Raw genomic sequence first — 18078 nt, 5'->3', positions numbered from 1 at the left:
AAGAAATAAAAGAGGACTCGTCCTTTGGTATCTTGACTCATATGGGCTCGTATAGAGCGTGGAGAGGTCATAGGTTCGAGTCTTGAATTCAGAGTCCACCAGATGATAGTTAGTTTATATAACTTTTAAGTTTTGTACATATGGCTTTAAAATCGATATGGGCATGCCCCATACTAATTGAGTTTATCTCACTCGAAACGAATTCATTAAAAAAGGAAGAAGATATTTCCGCCATAATTGGTTATCCATGCTAGTTACATTATCTTTTTATGGATGTAAATGAATCGAAGTTTAGTCGAACAAAAAATTGGTATTACTTTCGTAATATATAGAGTTGCACGACATTAGTTGTATACTTTCCAAATTAACAAGATAGCTTGATTGTGTTTTAATGACATTTATAATGTTCGTTTTGTTTTGGCTGCAGTATATTTCATCCTCTTAAGCTATGTGTTGGTTACGTGAATGAAACATACGATTACTAAGAATTACATTCTATAATTGCAAGTGTTGCACGTAAATGAATGAAGAGTAACATCCCGAGAGAAATGATATTGATTGTAGGAGGGAACAGGAGATGATGGGTATGAGAATCTTCTCTCTTAGAATCGTCAATTGAATATTCTACGAACACGAGTTACCCATTAAGACACTATCCCAGACAGTTTTACACGTGTTGAAATTTGTGTATCTTGAAACAGTAACTTATATTTTCGACATTCATTTAACTTTTTTCACAAATATTGACTAAATTTTTCGTTGTGTTCTAATTATATTTTCTTACTGTATTAACCCAAAATGTGAACAACTCAAATAATAAAATTAATTCTTAATGCCAGTGTTTACCTAGTGTGCTAGCCCCAAATTTGAAACCCTAGTTCCGCTTTTGTGAGCGGACAAAATTAATCTCCACCACTTCTATTCAATCCAATAGATAAAAAGTAGTTGAAAAGTAACACTTAGAGAATCTCAAGTAGACACTCTCATTTTAGAATTTCTCTCTCTAAACACTCTATAAAAAATGTGTCCACCTCATATTAGAGTGTCTAACAAAGTGCTCCATTGAGATGGTTTTTTAACAAAAACTCCGAAAAAACACATGTGGCACTCGAAGTGTTAGAGATTGAGTGTACCGTTGGAGATGCTCTAATTGGACTAATTCAATTTTGACCTTAGGCAAAAATCATGGAATTATTTCATTAACTTTAACAAAAAAAAGTGCCTCATACATAAAAATTCTAGCCGTGGCACTAGTGACACACTCACTTTTCTTGTAATATTTTGGGAAACAATTTTTTTGGCCAAAGTTTTAATAACATTGAGGTATAATAGCATTTAAATTATGTCGTTGAAATGATTATGGGCATCACTTAATAAAGTTGGAATGCCTTGTATTTTACGTTGGGTCATTGATAGTCATCTTACTGACGAAAAGCGAGAGTCGTATGTAAGATGGTTACCAAAAATATTTTAACAAATTCAGAATCATGTCTTCATTTGTAATTTTTGGTGGTCAGGACTCATACTATCGATAGAAAACTGGGAGAAATATTTTAAACGGCAACTCTCAAATTTTTTTGGCAGTAAGACGACAGAGTCGTTTGAATAAAATATGAATTATGCCTCTGCTTTGGATTGTAATGTTTCGCAATTAGTAATTATTTACCGAAGAAAAATCGGGGGTATAAGTAGCTCTCAATATCAGTAGTGAGATTATTACCGACTTTATATGAACTAAATCTGGAAGAGGCTTCAAGTTTTGTTTGTTCTTCCTGCTACCCCTCTTACCTAGGGGGAAGCGGGGAACCTAGAACAATAGGAAAAAATTAACATAACTAAAAGTGTAGATAAAAAAATATTGATTTTTCATTCATATATATCTATAAATTGTAGAACAACGGTTTGTATATATACTTTCGGTCATAAATAAGAAAATAAGTATATCTCATCAAAAAAAACAAAAAAAAAAATAAGAAATGTATAAACTTGCAATTGACAATTTATAATTTCCGCATTCACCATTAATTTATTTTCTTTTCAATAAAAGTGAACAACTATACTTGCTAGTTGTGGTTTCCTTTCTTTCCTTTTCTCACTTTGGGTATTTAGGCATTACACCCATATTAAGAATGGAGCAATAAGAACAACTCTGTCAGCAACCAAGTTTTAATCCATTTTTATTATTGAAGGAGTTTTAATCCATTTTTTTACTATCAAACAAAATATATTTTAATATATTCGGATACTTTAAACTTAATAGTTATTTTTATATATGGTCAAAATGACATTTTTACCCACAAATTTAACAAAATACACTTTTATTTATAAATTGAACAAATGATATTTTTGTCCTAACCAAATGACATGTTTGTCAGAACTGATTTTGACTTTATGTAACCAAAATTACATGTTTACCCTCAAACTTTAAGCTTATGTTGTCAAAATGACATATGTACCCTCGTAACACACCAAAGTGACATTTTTACTTTTACGTGGTTTGAATGGCATTCGAACCTTTATCCTGTAAGAATTGTATGTATATACTTTTATGTTAAAATGACAATTTTCTCCTTTTAAATTAGTAAATCCTCTTTTTTCATCTATATGTTATCAAATTTACATTTTTATTTTGTTATATTAACAGCTTGACATACTTACTCTTAAGTTAGCAAAATGATACAAAGTTAAATAATTTTACAACACAGGTAAAAATATAATTTTGATAACTTAAAGGGGTAATTTGAAAACATAAGGATGAAAACGTAATTGAATATTTATATTCGTAGAAGTTAGTCGGTCTGCAAAATCCTGACAAAAATCTCATTGTTATGAGCTCAATGTTATGGCATGCTTAACAATAATCTCATCTGCACTTAAGGTCTTGTATCATCAAATTTGAATCATTATGAGCTCAATGTTATCCTCATAGAGCCTGTTCAAAACTCTACCACAGCTTTGTTTCAACAACCGGCTTTCCCTCGGTGTAGTAGGAAAGCACCATTAATGTTCAAAATTCATACGCTACTATTCTTTGAACCGTGGCACGATGTGACAAATGCTTCACAAAGCAAGAATCTACCACATTACGGGTAATTTTTTCTTTTTTGTTGTTGAAACTCACTACAGGTAATTAACAAAATCAAAGTTGAAACAACTACCATAGTGAAAAGCACAAAGGAAAATCACAAAGAAGGATCCGCCTGGCAACCACCAATAGCACCGCACCTTAAGATCATTATTGACGCCTCATTCATTCAATCTCTGAACCAGCAGGTATAGGATGTGTCATTCACGATGAGCACGGTAACTTCGTCACAACCTTATCCGACACGAGAATGTGAAAGTTTAGCTATCCATCAAGCCATCTTATGGGCGATAGACTTGCGCATTAACCATCTCCACATCACAACCTTATCCGACACGAGAATGTGAAAGCTTAGCTATCCATCAAGCCATCTTGTGGGCGATAGACTTGTGCATCAACCATCTCCACATTGAAAGCGACGACAATAACATCGTCAACCATCTCAATCGCAAGAGTACGGACATCCAATGGCAAGCTGCCAAACATATCAAGCAGATTTGGCAACTATTAGCCCGCTTCTCTAGTATCATCTTCACTCACATCTCGAGGAAATTCAACCAGCAAGCGGTCATGCTTGCCAAATGGGGCAGGACCAACAGTCAGAAACGCATTCAGAATTCGACCCTTTCTTTTTTTCTTGTATAGTTTGTAATAGTTTTTTTATTTCACTCTCAACAAAAATAAGACAAAAAAAAAAAAAATTACACAACATACATTACGTATTATTTTTTTTGTTGAACTACATTATGTATTAATTTCAACAAAAAAAAAACATTATGTATTATTATATGGCATATCACATACAAAATGACCACAGGTAACTTTAAAACTTGTTTCATCTCTCTTGAGTAGGTAATGAAGGTGGGTGTTGAATCATTGACCCACTCCTCCCAAATATGACTATGAGAGATACAGCAGGTGATAATGACTCTCAAAATTTCCTTTTCCTTTTCTTATGGAAAACCGCCTAGCAAAAACGTTTCCTCACATTTGTCTTGAAGGAGAGGCTTACAACACATTTGGAATACTTTGATTACGTCACCTATCAGGAAGGCGCCTTAGATTATTCTAAAAAGGATTAACTACTGGTGACAGTGGGTTTTTTTTGTTGAAACATTCGTGATAGTGGTTGGTGCAAACATCCTATAACCACTTGTCAAATTAGAGCCAATATGTTTCTTTTACATTCTGAATATCAATTATACCAAAGGTTAGGCATAACTTGTAAAAGATATAAACATTTAGAATTAAATTGTTTTTTTTAGAAATCAACTACGGTCTACATACAAGACATTTGTAAATCATCCAGATGTGGTTGCCCAAATTCAACAAGGGTCATTAAGTACATATTATTAAAAATAATAATAAATTTGTCGGGCTTTAAGTTATATGTTATTATGTTGTAGGCCCTTTTAATACAAAAAATACCTACAAACACGATTCCCTATTTCTTCCGATGAACACAATTCCCTATTTCTTCCGATGCTCTGAAATAATATATTCGAGTAAATTACACCTTCATCCAATGCCAACGACGGGTCGTGGAGCAACTAAATTGGACAACCAAGTGCTGCCACTCTTTCCAACAAAAGAGAAAGTGCTACTACTCTAAGTAGCTGCAGTCTATGTCTTTTCTGCTGAGATCTCAAGCGGACTTCGATTTACCACACTTGACTTTGAGAAGTTCGAACCGTTGTATGTTATCAAACAGTCGTCTTTAATAACATCTTTAAGGGAAAGCCAGTAGATTCGGAGTTTAAACTCCAGCATTTGTTTTGTCACGACCGTTCCAAAAGTATATCTCCGGCCAATAAACAAGGGAATAGACGTAAGCACGTGAATTAACCTCTGGACTTGGAGCGGCTTTGGAGTGGTATCGATTCTAAGGTGGGCTGTTATGAGGATAGAGGAAATCATCTCAGGGGAGTTTGACTTTTCTGAAGAATGAGTCAATCAGCTTTGACCTAACAAATTTAAAGTATGCCACTACTTAACTTTATTCCAACAGGCAAACATGTCAATATATTTTGATTTCGGGACTAGAATTAATTTTTTTTTAGTAAAGTGGTACCATATTTCTATGTGATTCAGTCTAAGTCACCCATATGTGTTACTTTTTTTTCTCTTTCATTTTTGGTAGTTTTTCATTATTTTTTATTACTACACATAAATGTTTAGTATTAGGCACATATATATACATATTATATTACTATTATGATATGTTAGGGCCTTATCTTAACAAAAAAAAAAATTATCTGTTAGGGCCATATTGTGTTAAGATCCTATATCACATGTTTACATGACCACAGAGTTCATCAGACAAAAATAAAAAAATGTAACCCACAGGTAACTCTGAAACAAATTGACCCTCAAAGTTTACATTTTTTTTTTTTTGTTAAACTACCCTCAAAGTTTACATGACTCTCAAAGTTTCCTTTTCTTACCCTATAGTAGGAACTAGGAAGTAGCAAATATTCTCTGTTTTCCAACAGTGTGACCTCAGACCCTAGGAGTCTAGGAAACACTGCCTTAGGAGGCAAGAAACTCCTTTTCTCACTCCAACATCATTTTCTTACTGTTTTTTTTAAACCGTTTTTTATGTTTTTTTTAAAAAAACGGGAGCAAGTTACCTCTAGTCCTCCACTATAAATTCACATCATAAATAGCACAAAAAACCCCAATACCTTGAACCAAAGAAACTACATTTCTAACAGAGAACTACAATTCATTGGAGGTCAAAAGAAAAAAAAACTACAATCCATTGGAGGGTTTAGGGTGAGCTAAAATTTAGTTAACTTCTTTTTATATTTTCTTTTGTTTAATCTTACTAAGAACTAAGAGTAATATACTTTAGTTAACTTACTTTTTTTTCTCTTTCATTTTTGGTAGTTTTTCATTATTTTTTATTACTACACGTAAATGTTTAGTATTAGGCACATATATATACATATTATATTACTATTATGATATGTTAGGGCCTTATCTTAACAAAAAAAAAAATTATCTGTTAGGGCCATATTGTGTTAAGATCCTATATCACATGTTTACATGACCACAGAGTTCATCAGACAAAAATAAAAAAATGTAACCCACAGGTAACTCTGAAACAAATTGACCCTCAAAGTTTACATTTTTTTTTTTTTTGTTAAACTACCCTCAAAGTTTACATGACTCTCAAAGTTTCCTTTTCTTACCCTATAGTAGGAACTAGGAAGTAGCAAATATTCTCTGTTTTCCAACAGTGTGACCTCAGACCCTAGGAGTCTAGGAAACACTGCCTTAGGAGGCAAGAAACTCCTTTTCTCACTCCAACATCATTTTCTTACTGTTTTTTTTAAACCGTTTTTTTATGTTTTTTTTAAAAAAACGGGAGCAAGTTACCTCTAGTCCTCCACTATAAATTCACATCATAAATAGCACAAAAAACCCCAATACCTTGAACCAAAGAAACTACATTTCTAACAGAGAACTACAATTCATTGGAGGTCAAAAGAAAAAAAAACTACAATCCATTGGAGGGTTTAGGGTGAGCTAAAATTTAGTTAACTTCTTTTTATATTTTCTTTTGTTTAATCTTACTAAGAACTAAGAGTAATATACTTTAGTTAACTTACTTTATATTTCTTTTGTTTAAAAGAAATGGATCTTCAATTACTGTCTAACTTATTTTATAATTTTTTTTTAGTTCAAGAGAAATGGATCTTCAACTCGAAACGAATTCATTAAAAAAGGAAGAAGATATTTCCGCCATAATTGGTTATCCATGCTAGTTACATTATCTTTTTATGGATGTAAATGAATCGAAGTTTAGTCGAACAAAAAATTGGTATTACTTTCGTAATATATAGAGTTGCACGACATTAGTTGTATACTTTCCAAATTAACAAGATAGCTTGATTGTGTTTTAATGACATTTATAATGTTCGTTTTGTTTTGGCTGCAGTATATTTCATCCTCTTAAGCTATGTGTTGGTTACGTGAATGAAACATACGATTACTAAGAATTACATTCTATAATTGCAAGTGTTGCACGTAAATGAATGAAGAGTAACATCCCGAGAGAAATGATATTGATTGTAGGAGGGAACAGGAGATGATGGGTATGAGAATCTTCTCTCTTAGAATCGTCAATTGAATATTCTACGAACACGAGTTACCCATTAAGACACTATCCCAGACAGTTTTACACGTGTTGAAATTTGTGTATCCTGAAACAGTAACTTATATTTTCGACATTCATTTAACTTTTTTCACAAATATTGACTAAATTTTTCGTTGTGTTCTAATTATATTTTCTTACTGTATTAACCCAAAATGTGAACAACTCAAATAATAAAATTAATTCTTAATGCCAGTGTTTACCTAGTGTGCTAGCCCCAAATTTGAAACCCTAGTTCCGCTTTTGTGAGCGGACAAAATTAATCTCCACCACTTCTATTCATGACTAACTCAAACAATAGAGTTAGATATTGTAATTACCCAAATATAACTGTAATATTTCGGTATGATATAGTGACATAACATTTACATTTAACCAAAAAAACAACAAAATTCTCAGCGAAAAAAAAGGCGCCTCCCATGAATGTTGTAGGCGCCTCTTCCTTTACAAGCTTACTCTCAAATTTGTCTTGGTAGAGGCGCCTATATCAAACTAGAGTTTTTAGGGTATTATAGTAAAAATCTCTTGCTTTTATACCCAGTTTAAGAAATGGAAGATTTATATAAAACTAGGGTTTTGTTTCTGCCTCTTCTTCCCCTGCATCCAGATCCCATAGACACTCTCATTCTCCAATCCAACAATGGCTGCCGTTGCTATGCTGAAACCAACGAAGCCTGGTTTTGAAGAACCACAAGAACAACTTCATCGTATAAGAATTACTCTTTCATCTAAGAATGTTAAGAATCTCGAGAAAGGTAGTATTAATCTGAACACTCACAGTTAGATTTGATTCTTCTGTTGTATTTGATCGAATGCTTAATAATGTTTGTTTATTTGTTTGATTGGTAACAGTTTGTGCTGATCTTGTGAGTGGAGCAAAAAACAAAAGGTTGAAAGTTAAGGGACCTGTTAGAATGCCAACGAAAACTTTGCTCATTACCACTAGGAAGTCTCCCTGTGGTGAAGGTAATATTGAAACCCTAATTTCTCTTCAAGTCTAAATGGTCTCATTAGGGTTGATATTAGAATGTTTGTCATTTGTCTGACTTGTCTGAATCGTGCTAATATTGAATCTTTATGAATTAGGCCCAAAGTCTGAATTGAGAATTGATATATCATGACCTATCTTGTACCCCTAACTTATCAATGTAAACGACTCAAATTCAGAAAGCTAAACTCTGCGAGTTTGATTCGGACATTAAGAAAATTAACACCACCTTAGTAAATCTATTGGTGAGGAAGTAAAAATTCAATTGTAGTTTGATGCCATATTTGTGTTTCCGTTTATAAATATCATGTTCGCTGGTCTAAACTCTATTTCATTCAAAATATGCTCTTTGGGTTTTGGTACTGTTGCATCATTTGTCTCTTTCGCTTGATTTCTTCCGTGAAGGGGCATTTTACTTTTGTAATCCTAATAGGGTTAGTATAGATGTAGACGGTATTTTGAAGTTTTATGAAATAGTTGGGAAAAATGTGGAATGCCGAAAAAGAAATTTGTTTCTAAATTCTTTCCTTTGTGTTCTTCATCTATAAAATATGCATCTCCTATGATGTCGATCTATTATTGAAATTGTTTAGCCACGGTAAGTTGACTAACCAGCATATCTGTCCATGGGCAACCTCTACCCTTTCGGTATATACATGGAATGGAATGTGCTATCACTCTATCAGATCGTGTCTGTTCATTGTACCATTTGTTCGCTTACGAATTTGTTTTTTCTTTTTAGGTACAAACACGTTTGATCGCTTTGAGTTACGTGTTCACAAGAGGGTGATCGATCTTGTCAGTTCTTCTGAGGTTGTTAAGCAGATAACTTCGATTACAATTGAACCTGGTGTTGAGGTCGAAGTCACCATTGCCGATCCATGAACAATCTGAATTGGTGCAAGTTTTTTTATAATGTCTTTGGCTGTGTTCAAGTTCTTTTTTGATCCATCCGTGTATCTTCTTTGGTTAATCCGGCGATAATGGATGACTCTGGAAAAGACTTAGTACTTAAATTTATTGTTTGCAGGATTTTCTTCGGATCTATAAATTTAGTATAAGCTTAAAGACATGCATCAATCACAATAGTGTAAGAGATTACTTTTTGTTTTATGACATTAGCTGGTATGAAAAAGAAATTTTTCTCAATGTTGTTGCTTCACTCTTGTTTCCAGCCAATTCTAACATCTCTCCTCCCTTGTACTTCCTTTCATTTTACTTCATCCTCTCTTGGTGCGAGAGAGGTATTGTATGCGAAAGTTTCTAAATATCGTGTGTGTATATATATATAGGTACAGGGTTTTGAATCATATATACTTTAGTTGTGAATTAGTATTAGTACCTGCAAAGTTTTTATGCTTCTTTAGCTTTTGGTGCATAGATTTATTCATAAAAAATACTAGTCATTTTTCTTTTCTGTTTTGGTTTTTTCTTATCACAAGGGATAGACGAGAAGGACCTCAAAGTTTTTTCAGAGAACCAGGAGAGATTGAATTCATACCTATGGTTGAATTCGGAACAACTGGGAGTTGCTATTTCAGAGAGAATTATTTTAGGCGGTGCTGGTTAAGGTATGGAGGGGGAGGAAGTGCAATTGTTGTTGAGGCAGTGGTGGAGGTACAATGGAATGGTGGTGGGTAAGGTATGGAGGGGGAGGAAGTGCAATGGTTGTTGAGGCAGTGGTGGAGGTACAATGGAATGGTAGAAGTTTAGTTGTGGTACATAAGTTAATCTACTTTAAGTTACTTTACTTTATAGTCAAAAGCTAAAAATTATATCTTCATAGTAAATCAAATTTTAACGTAAGTGAAGTCAGAAAGTTTCACGTTACCAAACTAACTTTTTCAGTGTTGCCAAACGACACCAGAGAGAAAAACTAAAAAGTAACTTATTGAATCTTTGTAAAGAGCTAATTTAGCTTTGTAAATACCAACGGTGAAACTAAAGACCGCGAAGATCGGCGAAAACCGAACCAGACCGCACCACAAAAAACCCCGTCTATAATGGTTGGGTTTTTTTTCCGATTGAATTGGTCTTTAGGTCCGGTTCGGTCCTATTACTGACAAGCCGGTGGGCTCTGAACATACCGAATTAAACATTGTATATATTATATATGCAAGTAATGGTAAAATATTAATGGATAACTAAGTATTATATCTTTTAATTGGATTGCTTTTGTTTTCATTATCTATTGGACACACTATTAAGTGAAATAAAAATTAGCTAAAGTTTTGTTGTTGCTTGATTATATTCGGTAGATCTCTTGCGCAGAGTATAAACCTTAATATAATTTTTCTTTTTTATTGTTATATTTGGTTAATAAAGTTCAAATTAGGTTTAAATTGAAAAACTAGACCGAAAAACCGATTTTTGAAATGGATAGCACGGTCTTTTAGTTAGATTCTTTTTACGGGGGATGTGTTTTAAGTCCAAAATCGCATGATCAATGAGTCTAGAGACCAAAGATAATCTGAAATAGAAAATAAATCCACTCAAAGTAAATTACATGTCTATCCTCTCATTCTCTTTTACTGTCTAACCTATCCTAAGTTAAAAAAAATAACCTAAAATAATATATACCATAATATTTAGAGATTCATTAAATGATTTCCTCAAAAACAAACTTTCCTTCCGGAAAAATAGTTGCCTTTACCGTTTAGCAGAATACTTTCTTTTATATTTCTATTAGAATTAGGCAAAAGCAAACCGAAGAGAGAGAGAGAGAGAGCATCGTCACTTTCTAATACATGAACTAGGTTTTGATTTCATCCATCATCGACGCCCAAATTAAACCGAGTGAAAAAGGTGAAAGCATCGAGTGGGAGAGAGAGAGAATCGATTGATGGTTTCATTCATCATCTACAGTAATGAAGAGTAAGAAAAAACAAACGTTAAAATAAAATGTTAAAAATGTTGTTAGACTCGATAAGATTCTACCAGCATAAAATTTTATTAGAATCAACCTATTGTAACAAATTCATATCAGATGGTAACAGAATCAAGAAAATGCTAGTAAAATACTGAAAATGTAACAAAAACAATTTCACATAATATATTTTAATTACTAAAAAGTATTTGTTAACCTATTGTAACAAATTCATAAGATGCTAGCAAAATATTCTTGCTTTTTAAACTACTGTATTCAAATTTATTCAACCTGTGCTAATAAAATGTAAAAGTTGCTATTAGAATCAATAAGATGCTAGCTAAATAGTATTTGCTTTTTAAACTACTTTGTCAAATTCATTCATCAGATGCTAGTAGAATGTAAAATATGCTAGTAGAATCAGTAAGATGCTAGCAAAATAGTTTGTTTTTTAACCTCACAAAAGAATTTGTAGATGTTTAATTGGATCGAGGTAGAGATAAAAAACAAATCACAAATTCATACTTTCTTGAAGTTCAAAGAACATAGAGTTACAGAAAGAGAAAATCGTTTTTGGGAGAGAGCATCTCGTTTTAGGTAAATATTCATTGAATTGGTAGGTTAATTTAGACAAATATCAGTTTTGGAAATAAAATATTTTCTTGAATTCAAAGAACATATAGTTACAGAAAGAGAAACTCGTGTTTGGGAGAGAAACTAGTTTTAGGTAAATATCCATTGATTTGGTAGGTTACTTTAGAAAAATATAAATTTTAGAAATAAAGATTAACATTAAATATCCACCATAAATATTCTTTCATAAAATTTATAGAAAAAATAATTGTATTAACTCAACCATTATAAACCTTAATTTGGTTTACCAATAGTTAAAAAATATTTATGAAAGGACAAATTTGAGAGAAAATTAAAGGATTGATGCATGGGGCCCACCAAATAGTGAATTTTTGGACTTATTTTACATTTTCGGTTTATTTTGATTTTATTTTATTTATTGATTTAGGAGTGGATATATGACTAATTACCCCCCCTATTTTTGGACCTTAAACTCAAAAATCCTTCTTTTTACATATAAAAACCTGACTTAATATGTAAAAAAACCGGTCCACCCGGACGGACATATTCTTATAGATATCGGGGTGCTTTGAGGAAATGTGAAAGTTTCTGGTTTTGTTTGGATACGGGATTTTACAAAAATGGTATGTACAGATGAAGATATTACCCTCCCCACATAAGAAATCTAAGACAAAATCTGGCTGGGAGCGTAACCTACTAGACCTGTAGGGGGAAGACGGGCAACTTGGACTTTTATATAAACCCAAGTTTAGAAGAGAGTGGTGGAATTGGGGGAGAAGGTTAGAAGAGAGATAACTTATAAGGTGTGGCTGTCTAATATTCATTCAGGTAGGATTATTATATAAAACCCAAGTTTTGATTCTTACCCCTCTAGTATGTATATATATCTATATAGGTATAGGGTTTTGAATCATACAGTATATACTTTAGTTGTGAATAATACTACTAGGATTATGCTTCTTTAGCTTTTGAATCATATATATATATATATATATATATGTATATAGATTTATTCACAAAAAAATACAAGTCACTGATTTGTTCTTTTTCCCTTCTTTTATCACAAGGGATGGACGAGGATGACCTCAAGCTTTTCGAGAGAAAACCAGGAGAGATTGAATTCATACCTATGGTTGAATTCGAAACAAGTGGGAGTGACTTATTCAGAATGAAGTATTTCAGGCCATCAGTGTTACTCATGAGAAAAATGGTGTCCTATATTTCGTACCTTGTCGCTTACAATGATGATGAATCAACCACTCATTCTACTTCCTCAAGAGGTAAACCTCTTTTAGCCTTTATTAACGATTATTTAGAGATGATACCTAGAAAGCGTAATAGGATTTGGCATATCAAGGTATTAAAAAATTATATGATTCCCGAATATCTAGTCTACTTGTACCAATCTCCCATTAGCAATAATAAAGAGATAGCCGAGGAATCAATCCGTCTCTTTCTTTATCCTAACATTGGATCCTTTCCAATACGCATCCAACACCGCTTTTTTTGTATAGTTGGAACGTTCTGCAGACTTCTCCGCGTAGATACAACAACTTCTGGGCGTTTATTGTATTATTCTTGTCGTCAAACATGTCTATCTATACACAACTCATTTCTTTCAAACCATCCAAAGTATTTAAATTATCCAAGAGACATAATTTCCGACTTACAGCTATTCGTGAGAGAGCTCAAAGAACAGCTGGTTGCGAATATGAAGTTGATTAGACAATCGTGTTTCTGTCGAGTTCCAACCAAGTTAAAGTCACGATTCAAAAGTGATGTTAGTGAGTTCTCTATAATTACACTCCAAATCCGTGCACAAATTGAGAAGCAACTAAGAATGTTCAAATTTCTATCAGTTGAATCGCTTCCAGATGTGTCTTCTCTGATCATTTCTTGTACCTGTTACGTACCCGATGTCCTACCGCTTTATGATGATTTACATAGTTTGCTGAACAACGTCGATCTTGGTTTGACTTATATGGATGATGGTGTTGAGTACACAAGATGTAATGAATGTGAATTCAATAATGGGTGGTCCTATTATCTCTCGATTCTCAAGGCATTGGATGTGATCTTTAGGCTTTACGATCCTGCAGAAAAGAACCTATCTTCTTGTTTGAATTCTCACCCAGTCTCAATAAATAAACTTATTATGAAATCAAAGAGAGGCGATGATCATCAATGGCTTCTTAGACATAAGAATCTACTAAATAGTGAATCTAGAAGACATTTGATCGAGATGATGTTCCCAGATCGGGTCAACAATGATTGTCACTTGCAAAAGATGAATGTTATCATTGACAGATCAAAGTTATTGGTGGATTCTTTTGAGTTTGTTGGGCTTGCCGACCCCATTTCGTTGCGGAACGGAATCATCCTTCATTTCAAAAATGAGGATGCTTTTGCAGGTCCAGGAGTTTTCAGGGAATGGCTCGTCTTGTTATGCCAACACCTATTCGGCCCACAAAATTCACTCTTCGTATCTTGTCCACGTGACCATCAAAGGCTCTTTCCTAATCCAGGTACAACGATAGTTTCAACATTTATATCGACCTTCTGAATTTGTTGTTTAGGTTTATGCTCTTGTTATATACGGAGTATTTTTTTTTTATACTTCACAACCTCTCGTAAACTTGGGCCGATGATCTCTAAAATAATTCCATTCCGTTGTTTCTTGTTTGCAGCAAAAGTGGATTATCTACAACTCAAGTATTATGCGTTTTGTGGTCGAGTGATCGCTTTAGCATTGATGCACAACGTGCAAATAGGGATTGGATTTGATCGTTTATTTATTTCGCAATTAGCCGGATCTACAATCACTTTGGAAGACATAAGCGGTGCAGATCCATACATGTATAAAAGCTGTAAAGATATTCTGGAGATGGATAGTGAGTTCATAGATTCAGATGGTTTAGGACTTACATTTGTTTGGGATTCTGAGGAAGAGTTTGGGTCTACGAGGAAAACTGTGGAGTTGTGTCCTGGGGGGAATACGACGATTGTGAATAGCGTGAATAGAGAAGAGTATATAAAACTTGTTATTCAACACTGCTTCATGAAATCTATAGAAGAAAAGGTAAAACTATTTATCCGAGGTCTTGATGATGTTCTCACTCGAAAGTGCCGAAAGATCTTCTTTCAAAGTATAGAATTGAAAGATCTTGATCATTTGTTGCTGGAAAGAATAAATTGTGAAAGGGATTTGGGACAAGACAGAGACTCCGAAGAAGTTGCTGACGATAGTAGGAGTACTCCTTTCCAAAGAATAATAGAATCCACCTTACCATTAGTGTATGACCCAAACTCTTTTTATCTTCCATTAACATGCAAACAACAATCCGGGCAGTTTCGTTTTCCTTGATTAGGTAAGTATAAACTTATGTACTTTAAACAAAAAAAAAAGTATAAATTTATTTGTTATTTTGATTCTAGGTAGTGTTTTTGATTTTATTAATAAATTATTTGTGATTGAGTAATATAAATTGTAGTCTGTTTTGAAACCTTGTTCAAATACCATCACCCTATCTCTTGAAGGAATTAGACACCTTCCTAAATCGTTGTCTTGTACCTTATTGGAATAACAGAAATTGCAAAATTTCTTTAATGCAAGTATGGATGAGAAAAAGGAGTGCCCTTAGAATCCAAATCAAATGCTGGGCCCATATATCACCTAATAAATTTATCAACGCCTTGATATTTATAGTATCCGCCCAGTGAACCTCTCAATTGGGCCTGTTTTGGGACCCAGTTGAGGTAGGACCATTGAAATCGACTACGATATACATATGTTAGTCATTTACAAGGTATTGATACATCACGAAGATGTGATAAACACGATAACCCCCTAATTTAAACAAATAATAAAAGAGGCCTAAAGCCCGACAACATGAAAGGGGCCTAAAACCCGACGAACTTATTACATTATTTACTATATTTATTGCCTAAATTACATGAGATAAATCTTAATGGCAAACTGCTTCCATCGAAACTCCATCCCACTGCCTCATGGACTTAAGAGGGGGTGTCCGACCACTGCACCAAAAAATGGTAGCGCACAGGGGCGGGCCCCCATAGGGGTTCGTGGGGGCGGGTGCCCTCACAAATATAGTGTGGGTCATTTAATTGCACTTGGCAGTCTATTACATAAGTATATTTTAGTCTCTCATACAAAATCCTTGCCTAGCTCAGATGGTAAAAGGCTAGACTGCCTGGATTATGTTACATAACTAAGGTCATGGGATCAAAACCCATGTACACCACTTTTTTCTTGAATTTTTACTATATAGCGTTGAATGAAAGACTTTCTTTGTTGAAATGATTGGTGATAAAAAAATACTTTATGAAGACCATGTTGGGCTTAATCTTGTTCTTACTAATTGGGCTAATTCAACAAACAAGAAAATTGTGCTAATTCAATTTTGACCTTATGCGGAAATCATGGAGTTATTTCATTAACTTTAACTAAAAAGAGCCTCTTCATAAAAAAAAGGGTTATTTCCCTAATGGCCCCCAACTTTGTGACCAGCTTCCCGCCTGGCCCCCTAAATTAGCAAAAATACTCATATGGCCCCCATTTTTCGTTATCTTTAACTGTCCGTTACTCTCACTCCTCCACCTCATTTCCTCTCTCTGCCAAGTCACCTACAATGCCACATCATCATCTTCTCCGGCTGGGGTCGCCGGCCGGCGACCTTCAAATATTCAAAAAAAAAATTTATTTTCTCTCTCTCTCTAGAATTTTTTTTTCGTCACTCTCTCTCTCTCTCTAAAACTCCGGCGAAGGGGTTTCCCTTCGCCGGAGAAAGGTTTGTTCGTTGAACAGACCTATATCTGCTCAGGAACAGACCCTTCAAGGTCTGTTCGTGAGCAGAACAACAAGGTCTCTACTCACGAACAGACCTTGCAAGGTCTGTTCGTGAACAGAACAGATTTGTTCACGAACAGACCCTTCGCCGGAGTTTTAGAGAGAGAGAGGGTGAGGAAAAAAAAAATTCTAGAGAGAGAGAGAGAGAAAAAAAAAATTTAATATTTGAAGGTCGCCGGCCGGAAATTTGGCCAGCCGGCAACCGATGCCGGAGAAGATGATGATGTGGCCGTGATAGGTGACTTGGCAGAGAGAGAAAATGAGATGGAGGAGAGAGAGTAACGGACAGTTAAAGATAACGGAAAAAGGGGGTCATATGGATAGTTTTACTAATTTAGGGGGCCAGGCGGGAAGCTGGTCACAAAATTGGGGGCCATTAGGGAAATAACCCAAAAAAAAACTAAAAAGAGCCCCACACATAAAATTTGTAGCGCCAGTGGTGACACACTTACTTTTCTTGTAACATTTTGGTAAACAATTTTTTTGGCCAAAATTTTAGTAACATTGAGGTATAATAGGATTTAAATTCCGTCATTGAAATGATTATGGGCATCATTTAATAAAGTTAGAATGCCTTGTATTTTACGTTTGGGTCATTGATAGTCATCTTACTGACGGAAAGCGAGAGTCTCACTCTCTCCTTTCCGTATGTAAGATGGTTACATACAATATTTTAACAAATTTAGAATCATGTCTGCATTTGTAATTTTTGGTGGTCAGGACTCATACTATCGACATATAAGTGGGAGAAATATTTTAAACGGCAACTCTCAATTTTTTTTGCCAGTAGGACGACGGAGTCGTTCGAATAAAATATGAATTATGCCTCTGCTTTGGATTGTAATGTTGGCGATTAGTATTATTTACTGAAGAAAAATCGAGTTTATAAGTAGCTCTCAATATGTTTCTTTTACATTGTGAATATCAATTATACCAAAGGTTAGGCATAACTTGTAAAAGATGTAAACATTTAGAATTAAATTTTCTTTTTTAGAAATCGACTACGGTCTACATACAAGACATTTGTAAATCGCCAAGATGTGGTTGCCCAAATTCACTGAGGGTCATTAAATACATATTACTAGAAATATAAATAATAATAAATTCGTCGGGTTTTAGGTTATATGTTATTATGCTCTAGGCCCTTTTAATACAAAAAAAACACCTACAAGAAAGAAATAACATACTGTACTAAATTTTGATCAGAGCATAAAAGGTTCATGTTATTTCTTTCTTGTAGTTGTTTGTTGTATTCAAAGGTACAAAATTGGTCTCTAGGTTATATGTTATTGGGTGAGATTCAGCCGATCCATTGTTTCTCTGTGTATCAATCAGTCGAGCAAATCAATAAGTGTTATCCTTCCAGAGAACTTCTCACGCAACCACCTCAAGTACATAGCATCTCCGATCTTAGTAGGTAAATTTGTAGCTACAAACACGATTCCCTATTTCTTCTGATGCTCTGAAATAATATATTCAAGTAAATTACACCTTCATCCAATGCCATCGCCGGGTCATG

General features: G+C 34.1%; 2 protein-coding genes across 8 annotated transcripts; both read left to right on the top strand.

The window, feature by feature from the left end:
* Window positions 1-7777: 7777 nt before the first annotated feature.
* Window positions 7778-9381, top strand: LOC147533621 (small ribosomal subunit protein uS10y-like). The gene is made up of 3 exons (XM_086648240.1): window positions 7778-7999; window positions 8097-8210; window positions 8975-9381. The coding sequence occupies exons 1-3, from the start codon at window positions 7885-7887 to the stop codon at window positions 9115-9117; spliced, it is 372 nt and encodes a 123-aa protein (XP_086504366.1). The 5' UTR covers window positions 7778-7884; the 3' UTR covers window positions 9118-9381.
* A 293-nt stretch (window positions 9382-9674) lies between these two features.
* LOC147533620 (E3 ubiquitin-protein ligase UPL5-like) lies at window positions 9675-15304 on the top strand. Of its 7 annotated transcripts, none has more exons than XM_086648237.1 (5): window positions 9675-9862; window positions 12278-12520; window positions 12760-12972; window positions 13365-14217; window positions 14380-15195. In XM_086648237.1, the coding sequence occupies exons 3-5, from the start codon at window positions 12934-12936 to the stop codon at window positions 15054-15056; spliced, it is 1569 nt and encodes a 522-aa protein (XP_086504363.1). In that variant the 5' UTR covers window positions 9675-9862; window positions 12278-12520; window positions 12760-12933; the 3' UTR covers window positions 15057-15195. The 7 variants fall into 7 exon arrangements, with proteins under 7 accessions (XP_086504363.1, XP_086504362.1, XP_086504360.1 ...); XM_086648236.1 differs by lacking the exon at window positions 9675-9862 and adding an exon at window positions 9963-10439 and having other exon boundaries at window positions 12248-12520; XM_086648238.1 differs by lacking the exon at window positions 9675-9862 and adding an exon at window positions 15230-15304 and having other exon boundaries at window positions 12452-12520; window positions 14380-15064.
* The last annotated feature ends 2774 nt before the right edge of the window (window positions 15305-18078 follow it).

This window comes from Eschscholzia californica, unplaced genomic scaffold, assembly GCF_041429995.1.
Source record: "Eschscholzia californica isolate CP2 unplaced genomic scaffold, dmEscCali1.0.p SCAF_6, whole genome shotgun sequence".
Taxonomy (NCBI): Eukaryota; Viridiplantae; Streptophyta; class Magnoliopsida; order Ranunculales; family Papaveraceae; genus Eschscholzia; species Eschscholzia californica.
Note: the sequence above shows the minus strand (reverse complement) of the source record. Positions and strands in the feature narration are given on the sequence as shown.

Excerpts from the sequence above, each read along its gene's own strand:
- LOC147533621 (XM_086648240.1), top strand. The coding sequence starts at position 7,885 with ATGGCTGCCGTTGCTATGCTGAAACCAACGAAGCCTGGTTTTGAAGAA. Across the intron at positions 8,000-8,096 it reads TGTTAAGAATCTCGAGAAAG|TTTGTGCTGATCTTGTGAGT; the intron begins GTAGTATTAATC and ends GATTGGTAACAG. Across the intron at positions 8,211-8,974 it reads GAAGTCTCCCTGTGGTGAAG|GTACAAACACGTTTGATCGC; the intron begins GTAATATTGAAA and ends TTTTCTTTTTAG.
- LOC147533620 (XM_086648234.1), top strand. The coding sequence starts at position 12,762 with ATGGACGAGGATGACCTCAAGCTTTTCGAGAGAAAACCAGGAGAGATT. Across the intron at positions 14,218-14,379 it reads AAGGCTCTTTCCTAATCCAG|CAAAAGTGGATTATCTACAA; the intron begins GTACAACGATAG and ends TCTTGTTTGCAG.